This window comes from Talpa europaea (genome assembly GCF_964194135.1).
Source record: "Talpa europaea genome assembly, chromosome: 11".
Taxonomy (NCBI): domain Eukaryota; kingdom Metazoa; phylum Chordata; class Mammalia; order Eulipotyphla; family Talpidae; genus Talpa; species Talpa europaea.
The window spans coordinates 30,404,544-30,415,658 of NC_140078.1; the positions used below are offsets into that span (position 1 = coordinate 30,404,544).

The 11,115-nt window shown below is 34.1% G+C and overlaps 1 protein-coding gene across 1 annotated transcript in view; it reads right to left on the reverse strand.

The window, feature by feature from the left end:
* ESF1 (ESF1 nucleolar pre-rRNA processing protein homolog) overlaps window positions 1-10,718 on the reverse strand; it is a gene marked incomplete at both ends in the record, with an annotated part of 56,642 nt that extends 45,924 nt beyond the window's left edge. The window contains 6 exons of the mRNA XM_084246493.1: window positions 337-451; window positions 3,207-3,359; window positions 4,280-4,380; window positions 5,462-5,575; window positions 6,133-6,542; window positions 10,076-10,718. Coding sequence (XP_084102619.1) covers window positions 337-451; window positions 3,207-3,359; window positions 4,280-4,380; window positions 5,462-5,575; window positions 6,133-6,542; window positions 10,076-10,718 — 1,536 coding nt within the window. The remainder of the gene's footprint in view (window positions 1-336; window positions 452-3,206; window positions 3,360-4,279; window positions 4,381-5,461; window positions 5,576-6,132; window positions 6,543-10,075) is intronic.
* Between the last annotated feature and the right edge of the window lie 397 nt (window positions 10,719-11,115).

Below are 11,115 nucleotides of genomic sequence, written 5' to 3' on the forward strand. Positions count from 1 at the left end.
TTACCTACATCCCCCTACTCCCTAGGACATTAATAATCAACACATTACTTATTAAAGAATCTAGCTGAATAAGAGTGTATGGGAAAGATAGAAGAAAAAACAGAAACAATTGCAGGTAATTGACTAGGGATTAAAGGCATAACAAAGATCTGAAAAAAGGTTCCAACAGATGTGGTAGATAAAAATGCAAATGTACTGTGGCTCATTTCTTTTTGTACTCATGAAATAAAATTTTGGATACTCTCCATTTCCAGAGATGCTATAAGCAAATAACATACAAAGTCTTTTCTTAAAATAATAGAGTCCAGCTAGACATTTCTAAAAGCTAAGAAATACCGTTGACGTTCCCATTGCAGCAGATGTGAAATATTTTGGTTTATATGCTGTTAAATCCACTTCTGAGGCTATGTCCTTGGGCTCTTCATCAAAAGTAATATCATCCGGTATAAACCTAGGAAACAAAGAAAAAATAATTTATTTAAACATATGCTGCAGCGATAAACAACCAGAGTTTAGATTCCCTTTTAATTAGTCATAGTTTATACATACATACCATATAATAGTTTCTACAGAACACACATGTAGATGAGGCAAACAACGTTAGAAATAATCTCGGCACAAAACTTGTGAAATTCAAAGCTACAGATCTGTAATTCCACTATTTTTGAGTGTACTCTGTATATGTAGAAACCCTGTTTTTAGGAGTCAGTTAATATGAGTCAGGTGCAAACACACATAGGTCCCTTATACTTTTAAAATGACCTGTAGTACTGACTTGCTGTATATTTGGAAGATCAAATATAAATACTAATGGTTAAATATTCTGAAATTAAAGTATCATACACATCAGATGTCACTGAAAGTAGGAAAAAGTTTACAGTTTATTCCTAAAGACTAAAAATCTTATCTTACATTTCCCCCCACAAATAGCTATTAAATACAAATTAACTATTGCAAATTGTTTAACAACTCTGAGGCATCAGCAATGGTGGGATAACAAGCAAAGAGTAAAACACTCTATGATTATCATATTTAGGTTTAGTAATTTCGTTTCTATCCATACAAAAAGCATATGCCACACAGCCATCAACAAGGATATTTCTGGGGATGGATGAATAAATAAGGTTCATTAGGTCTCCTCTAGTTGCACTTTTGTATGGACTTAGAAAAAAATACCTGAAGTCATTTTTAAGTTATTAATATGCATACTTTCATATTTGGGGCAGAAGTGGGTACCCCTAGATAATTGGATGTCAGCTGTAATGGGCAGGACTAGACACAGTGCAGGGTTTCTGATTCAGCAGACTGGGTAAAGGAGGAGTCAGAGTCCTCAGTGGCTTTTGCAGGTCTTTTATTTAGATTTACCAGGCATATGGAAGGCAGGGGTGCAGGGGGGCCAGGAGGCTGGCAGTCCTCCCAGCCCCCAGCAAATCCTCACTCTATCTGGGCTCTCTGGCGTTCTCTCTGCTTCTCTTCTTCTTCTTTCGGCTTCTGTTGGTTCTTGGCTTCTGCTGGCGTCCCTGTGACGCCGCCCTTTTAAACTCAGTCTCTCAGTCCAGGTGTACTCACTTCAGGTGCCCGCCATCAGGCATGCATTCAGGACCACAGGGTTCCCTCATCTATCCTAATGGCGGGAGGGCAGAAAAGCCTGATACTTTTTACCTTACCCTACACAGCAGAAAACTCAAATTTTCTTTTCTGATGCTGTATATAAGAAAATATAACTGAGAATGTACATTTTTTTCTAAGGTCATTGATCTTATTTTCTAGGCACTGCCAGAACTTATACTAACTCCACATGGAAATATCCCAAAAGGGAAACAGAAAGAGCAAAACAATTCAGGAAAGGAACATGTGATGTAAATTCATGATACTCAGAGTCTGACATTTTAACAGTTTGGTAACTATTATTTAAACATTTAAATGAGTACCTCCTATTGAAATTTTTACAGAACAGGAAAGGAATAGCTTATCTGATAAGATAAAGCCTCTAACAAACCTGGATCTCAAGAAGTGATTTCTATTTTAAATGTCACTGTTGAACAGTTTACTAGGTTCAAAGGACTAGGTTAATCATAAAATAGTATAGAAGTTCAATTTCCTATTTCTTTAGGACTGACATTTATAAACACGTAAGGTTTTTTTAGCTGCATTAGAGAAGCCTGAACACATGTGTAGGGTAAGGAAAAATGTCAGGCTTTTCTGCCCTCCCGCCATCAGGATAGATGATGGATCCCTGCGATCCTGAATGCATGCCTGATGGCGGGCACCTGGAGTAGGATGTGGGCATAGGGAGATAGGATTCACCTGGGCTAAGACTGTGCTTTTAAGGGCGGCGTCACGGGGACGCCAGTAAAAGCCGAAAGAGAAGCCAAGAAAGAAGCAGAGAATGCTGGAGAGCCCAGATAGAGTAAAGACTTGCTGGGGGCTGGGAGGCTTGCCAGCCTCCCGGCCCCCCAGCACCCTTGCCTACTGTGTACTGGGTCAATCCCAATAAAAAACCTGCAAAAGCCACCGAGGTCTCCAGGACTCTGACTCCTCCTTTACCCGGTCTGCTGGATTAGAAAACCTGCACTACGTCCACTCCTGACTTTACAACATGGTTAAAAATAATGCCCAAGTCTGAAGACAATGCCAGTAGAACCAATCATTCAATGAGCAGCATTTTGAACAGTACTGTCCTACAGAACTTTCTGTGGGAACAGCAAAGTTCTGTATCTGCTCTGTCCTATATGTGGCAAATAAATACTTAAAATGTGTCTAAAATTACCAAGCAAACAAACTTTAAATTTTTAAAAATTTTAAGTAAATTTAAACAGCCAGATGTAACGACTATCAGCACAGATTTAGGCGTACCAGTTTATTAGCAAATCCTTTTGCCCCCATCTCAATACCGCTTAAAAACTTACTTCACCAGGTTTAGTTCTAAGAGCAGCAAAGAAATATTTCATATATAACCCATCAACCTAAAAACATAGCCAACATGTTTGAAAAGACATGAATGTAGAATTGACTCATACATTAATGTTTTAGCATTTTCTCATTCCAGTTTAAGAGTGCCGTTTCATAGGATAGATTTTTATCCAAAAGGAAAAAAATTCTTATTTAGAATATGAAACAACAGAGACCATCACCAGCTCTAATATTTTACCTCTTATAAACATGTTGTGTTGATGATTAAATTGGTAAGATAAATAGCGGATTACCTTAGATCTATGAATGAACAACTACTTTCAAATTCCAGGCCATCACAATCCTCATAAATTTTACTGGCTGTAGCAGGAGAATCACAGTCTACTACTGCATAATAGTACTTCAATCGTTTGAATTGATAATCTCTCAATTTTTCTCTAGAAGTCCTAAAAGGGGAAAAACTCGTTAAGCTTACTAATACAGGAGCACAAATACTTATCTCCCTTTTAAAAACAAATTTAATTATTTCATGAAAAATATACGCAAGCTGACCCTCATTCTAATCCAGCTTTCCTTCATAACTTTAGCTGTATGAACAGTAAATACTTAGTAAGTTCAATGTATTAATTTGACAAGGAACAGAATTTAGGTATTTTGATTGGAATATGATACCTAGAAAAGGAGAATGCAAGAATTACATTTGTTTACCTCTGATTTTAAATTTTAGAATAATTATATTTCTACATATAGCCTTCTCATTACAGCACTGTATTTTAAAAATGCTAATAAAGTATTAGCTGTAATTACAAAGATTTCTGATGTTGTACAATGTTTATTCCACATACATGTTATCAAGTCCAAATGGTTATAAATTTAATTTCACTTAACTACAATACTAACAGGTTCTTCATCTGCTCTCTGCTGTCACCAATCTATTTAACCACCATTTTTACTAAGTGAGCAGACAGCTCCACCTTGTGGTTTGAAACTACCTTAATTTTTTTCTATACTACATGGTAAATAATTTTATCATCTTTCATTTTTGTATTTAATCTTCAAATAAGTCAAACAATTTGAGGATAAATACACCTATATCAGGAAAACGGTAACATTTAAAAATTCAGAGCAATGAGAATGAGAAAACTGGAAATAAGTTCAATTATCAAATGTTTTTTAAAAGTACAATAGCTTTTTTCGTGAATATAGAAATGTAAATATGCATACAAAATGGTGTGCCACCTTAATAAGACTTTACTCTGCTTTGCAACCTGTTTTAACCAAGTATATAAACTTATAGTCCTAACTATTAAAATGACTAGAATTCTAAATTAGTGATTTAGTTTTATTTTCCATAGTAACTTATTACCAATCCTTTTCAGGGGCATCTTCAGGGATACTTAATAACTCTACTGGTCCTTGAACTTGCTCTTCCTTCATCCTCTCCTTTCCAAACTCTGATGGGTATATCTAAACACACAGAAAAAAGATCAGTTTTAGATCAATTTTCTTTTTCTTAAATATCCAATTCTGAACTATAAGTGTTACAACTGGACTTGATGAAAATGGCAAAGATTACTCACTTTCAAACCCACTAAAGAAAACTAAAGAATCCTAAGGAATAACCTTAAAAAATAGGCATTTTTGCTGTTGAGTAACAGATGGAGGGCTTGGGGGGGGAAAAAAAAAAAAAGAGTATCTCTTCCATATACCAAGTAGGACAAAATGATTCTGGATACAAGAAAAAAATTAAGAAAAGCAAAATGAGATTCCAAGCTCAAGGAACTCATTAGAAACATAAATGAAAAATGGCTGGATTAAATAGTTTACATGAATTACATAAAATGATTAAATATATAAAATATAAGTAATGAAGAAAAACAATTTTGTTATACCTGTCACATCTATTCAATACTTACTGAAAAAAATTCTTTAACTAGACAATTTTACCATATAGTTTATACAGTCTTCATGCAAGAAAAATTTACCCTCACCAGGATTTCTGATTTTCTATTTTATTCTGCTAATGTAGTTTGATTTTCAGTATTTTTCCTTTACTTCATCTGAAGTTTTTAAGCTATTATGAGGTGAGGCACTGAAATAAGTTCTCTATACAAAGACTTATACAGTATCCCAAAATTTATTTAAGTTTTCCAAGTTTATCAAGTGTTAGTTTTCTTAATATAGGTCATACGTGTTTAAGGTAATTACCATGGATTTTATGGTTTTCTGCTCCTACTAAAAATGGTTATTTTCTTAATTGGTTAATGCTGACAATAAAGAATAATTTTTTTTAAAATACTTATCTTATATCCTGTTCTTTTATTGATATAATAGCATTCCAAAAGATTTATCTGGATTTTTTAAAGAATACACAATCATATAGTCCATGAATAACAATTTTACTTCTTCCTAACTTTTGTGTCTAATAGCTTCATGTCTAACTGTACTAGATAATTTCCAGATTTTTTCCTTAAAAGCAAAATTATGACTTAAAAATGAAAATTAACTTAAAATGCTTTTATTTACTAAAAATGAAATCAATTCTCACCTTTACAGAAAATATAACACCTCCTTTAGGTTTAAATGAATTGAACAGGGCCAACAAATCTTTTGCCTTTAATCTATCCCAGTCCATGTTGCAAACTGCTAATCGACGTGTAATCTAAGAAACAAGAAATATTAAATATTATATCATTCCCAATGCTTGCAAAACATACTAAAAATATAATACCTTCTTTCCCCCAAATTCTGAAGTGTTTTCAATATGCAAAAGAGAACTGGAGAGCAGTCATAAAAAAGAACAACTCAACACTTAGCACTTTCTTTTACTTGGTTCTTAGTTCTTAAATCAAAATATGGCATTGAACCCATTTTTGAACTACTAACTTTGTTAAACGTTGCTATCCATGCATATGAAGGGAAGTTAAGTATGTTACTCTGTATCATTTCCAATAAGTGTAGTGGAAACTAAACTATAAGCTCACTAAAACAAGTATTTTCTAAAAAATTTCATGAATATGTAGGACTTCTCTCTATTATGTCCTAATTTGAGCTAATTAATACAGATATAGATCATTTCAAGATGGTTTAAGTAGAATCATTAAAAATGAATTATTTACCAAAAAGGTTTTCCCTACTCAATTTAATGACATCAATCCTACCATCCATAAAAGTTACTTGTACTGTGTGCTCTTCACAAACATGTATTCAAAAGGTCACCTCATCAGCGCGAGGAGCATCCTTATCTAATTCTCTCCAAGCATGTTCAAAACCAGATTCCTGTGGAAGGTAATCTTCCATATCTTCTTCATCTTCAGAACTAGTTTCTATATTTCCTTTACCCCTGGCTAGATCAGGGCCACTGTCACTTTCTTCTTCATCATCATCATCATCATCATCATCATCATCATCATCATCATCACCACTACTCTCATCTTCATCTTCATCATCTTCGCTGTCATCATCACCAGCCGGAGCTCTACCAATGCCTGCTGTTTCATATTCAGATTCTTCATCAGATCCTATTTCACTAGCACTTTCTAAATCTTCCTCCAGATCATCTTTGTCAAACATTTTACCAGCTGGTGATTTTTCATGATTACTATCTCTATTCATTTTGTGTGGAACTTCTGCAAAAAGATAAAAAGAGGAAGAAATTCAGAAAATGTAGACAAGATACTGAATTACAGCTATTTTGACCTAAAATCTGATAAAATTATTTCTAAAAAAACAAATAAAAGAAAATATAAATTCAGCAAAATTTATACCCAGTGCAAGTTATTGAATGGAAATATTAATAAATACCCAGATCATAAGAATAGGTTCATACATTCATGTAGTACTTACGTGTGCTCATTATATGATCATTAGCAAAAGAGAAGCAATCAATGCTCTCAATGAATTTCCAGTTGAGTGAAGAGGATAGACTGATAGATATCAAATCAAATCAATCAAATCAATACACAATCAATACACATAAAAAATGAAATTACTACCAGAATAAGGGCCAAAGAGAATGATATATATAGAGAGAGCAGATCTCAGTGAGTGATAAGTGATTTGCTACTTGAAGGATGAAGAAGAGGTATCAAAGTTAGACTAGCAGATGAAGGAAATACTTTGGACAACAAGAATAGTAGATGTAAAGATCCACTAACAGGAAAAACTGGCAAGCATGTCTGAATTGCAGAAAGCAAGGAGTCAAGTAAAAAATTAAACTGAAGATTTATGTGGGAATACACTATCCAAAAATCACACACAAAAGTTGGTTTTATTCATAAAGCAGTAAGTCACCACTACATTTTTAGGAGGGTCACAATCACATCTGCGTATTGAAAAGATCATCTTGGCTATATTGTAAAAATGACCAGAGGAATCAAGAGTGAATATGAATAAAGACTTATAAGGGTAGTATTTTATTACAGACAAGAAATGAAGGTAACACAAAGCTCATGGCTGGAGAGAAGCAGAGAAGTGAATGGAGTTACTTCTGGCTTTCAAAATCAGTTAAGAGGTAAAAACCAATAGTAATTAGATATATAGATTAGGCTGGTTTCTTGGCCTTCAGGGCTAGACAATTGTTAAGTGTAGATAAGTAAACTGGCAGCATTGGAAGAAAATCAATTTCTCTGGTGGAGGCAGATCATGAGTTCAGGTTGATATGCTGAATATGCTGTGCATTTGAGTCCTTTAAGAGGCTACAGGAATTATCATGAATTTGTATATGACCAATCATTTTCATTATATTAAAAATTATTTTTAATAAAAAATTAGTTTGGGGGCTTCCCTGGTGGCGCAGCAGGTTGAGCGCAGCCCTGTAAAGCTGTGGGCAGCCTCTGCAGCACCGGTTCGATTCCCGGCAGGCCAGGATGAGATTCCCACATGGTGCGGCAGACCTTTCTGTCTCGCCCACTGCTCCCCTCACCAGTGTATTTCAGTCCTTCTACCTGTTCTGCTCCCCGCTCTGTCTCTGGTGAATTCTCTCACCCTCCTGCGCCTCTGGCCTATACCCCAGTGCTTGTATAAATAAATAAATCTGTATAAAAAAATTAGTTTTGTTCTAAATGAAATCCTTGAAAGCACAGCTACGATGGTCACATTTTTCCCCTAAGATGTTGAAATAATTACATAACTTAATGTGAATAAATTTGATTATCTGACATATAACATCTCACATACAATTATACACATATTATACTTGAGTTATATAAACTGATAGATGGAAAATTTAAAGAGACCTTGTATTCTAATGTTTTTGACAATAGCAAATACATTCAGAGTATTCTCCCACTAACTATTTGTTCTGAGCCTGCCATGTACAAATTCTTATGTTAAAAAATGTAAGATTACCTCTATTCCTAGAAGGCACTACTCTGGCATAGATCGTAAACATTACTACTTATCCAAGCACTTTTAAAAAATGCTTTAACATTTCCCCCCTAACTACAAAAGTACTGGATGCTCAGTGCAAACAGTTTAGAAAATAAAACTTAGTTAACAAAATAAAGATGACTAGTAATTTTTCATTCAGAGACAATTAAATGGTTATTTGGCACATAACACCCTAAATTTGTTTTTTATGATATACCCACCAATTTCTTTCAAGTAGTTGATCATGCCATTTATACTATTTTGTAATCTATTTTTAAAACTTCATGTATCACCAACATGTTTAACCTTTTAACTTAGTCTAGCTTCAAATGATTTGTGACCATTTTTTAAAATTTAAAAACGCTACAATGCACAGTTTTTACACATCATATTACCTTTTTTTCTAATTATTATGTTTACTGCGGTACCTTTGGTTTACAAAACTGAATGTTTTAGGAGTACAGGTTTGCATATCTACAATTATTTCCTTAAAATAAGTTCTTAAAAATTCAAGTATTAGACATTAACACTTTAAAATGACAAATACTGAACTGCAACTTCTCACATCATCTTCACCTTATAGCATTTAAAAAGCCCCTTACATATAATAGTTGCTAGAATGATAATTGATAGATAAATAATGAACAAAAGATGGTTATATATGGAGTCACTTAGTCCCTACTGGCAAATATCTTTTGTAGACTTGCAACGAATGTAAATCAAGCTGGTGGGGTAAAAAGATTCAAAGACTTGAACTGCAGGTTCAGCTATTTGTATCCTTAGGTAAGTCACTTTATCCTTGTTTCCTGACTAATAAATCCTAATTTCTTGAGGTGATTTACAAAAATGAAAAAAAGGTACGTAAGAAGATTTTGTAAAATCAGTACAAGGATTATATGGATGCTACATTATGCCACAGTCCTAAATCTAGTGATGTTTAAAAGATTCAAGACTTGCAAATTAAGCATCAAACCAACCTTGCTATTGTTTCTATTCTGACTTTATTCTCGTTTCAGGAACCAGACTCATAGCCCTTTTCTCTATATCTCAGTTTCCTGCCAGGTTCCACTACAAATGGAATGGGACAGTGTTACTTTAGACTAGCGTTACTGCATAGAGGCTAGCAGGTTATTTGCAGAAGAGGATCTACAAAGGAGCAAGAAGGATTAAAATCAAATCCAAATTCCACTTACCAAGCCATGCATCCTGCAGGTGGGCCATGACTGCTCAGGGGAATAGAAACCATTGTCATATTCAAAGGTACTGTCCCTCAGTAAACTGGAAGTTCTATGTGTTCAGAAGGGCATACCTTTTTCTAATTTGCACAGGCATTAGATAAGCTACCATTATGCCCGAGATGGAGAACCATGTCTTATTCAGGCTTTATCTGCCATGAACCAGTTAAAAGTAGTTGAATGAGTAAGTACCCATCTCTGTTTATTTCCTTAGATACCACGTATGTGATGAGAAGATACAACACTTTCTCTGGTTTCTGAAATTCTCTGTTACTGAATACATAATACTAGTAACTATCACAAATCAAAATTATTGTGTGGCCTCAGGACAAGTTTTTATTTATCTTTCTTCCACCTGGTATGGCACCAAATAAAAAACTAGTAACAATATTATATGGTAATTCCCCCCCCCCTTAATTTTACACTTCAAAATAAGCCTTAGAACCATCCCCTTATACTATGAATATTCTTATGACATTGGTTTACTTTTTCAACATATGAATATAAAAGCAATGTAATACAAAAGAACCCTAAAATTAAGATTCATTTCAACCAACCTGATTGCATTTTTCCTCTTGTCTCAGAATATTTTGCCTTGGGAAATTTCACAATTTCAGAGATGCCCAAGTCTGCTGTTCTTACTTTTCCTTTGGGACTCAAGTCTGTGCTAAGTTGAAAAATGTTTTTTTCCCCTTTTGCCCTTTTTTGTGTAAATTCTTGGCTATCTTTCTTGGGACTTATTTTGGAATCTATCTTCTTAGTTTTGTATACAGTTTTCATTTCCTGAATTTTGTCAGAGTTATCTAAATCATCTTTGTTTCTAGAATCCTTTTGATTAACTTTCTTAGCTTGTTTTTTCTTCTCCACAGCTGGATTTTTGGATTCTATTTTACTTTTAGTCTGGGATTTTTTCTTCTTCATCTCCTTTTGGTTTAATTCTTTGTTATCTTCATCAGATAGATCTGAATCAGAATCTGAAAGATCATAAAAACGTTTCAAGTCTTCTGTAGTGCTGTGGTTGATGGGGCGTCCTCTTTTATCCACCGCATAATTCAACTTAAACTTTTTGTCATGAAACATTGCTCGAAATCTCTTGTCAATTTTAACTTTTCGATCTTTTTCTGGCATTTCCCAAAATCTTGGGTCCTTTGCAACCCGCCGAAACCGCTGGTCACTCATTATTTCTTGTTGGGATGTCATTTTTTTAAGTGTCTCTCTGGAAAAATTCTCGAAGAAACCAAATACTAAAAAATAACACAAATGTCAGAATAATGCAAGGTTAGTAATAGTTAAATAAGATGAAAGAAAAGATATTTCTAGTAGATTTTCAGTTAAATATAAAGATAACACTTTTAATTACATTTCCAAACTTATTCTAAGTCACACACACACACTAACTGTAAGAATATTCTCTTTCAATTACAGAATATTTGGAAAAACAAATTTAACACATAACCAGGTAGAACTCTAGGACTTCATGGTGGAGGGAAATGCTTACCAGGCACTTACAATTTCTATACATCTATATGTTTAACTGTGTCACAAGTTAAAAGTTAATGTAACTAAAAGATTCTCATGCCTCCATTGGTCTCATTCG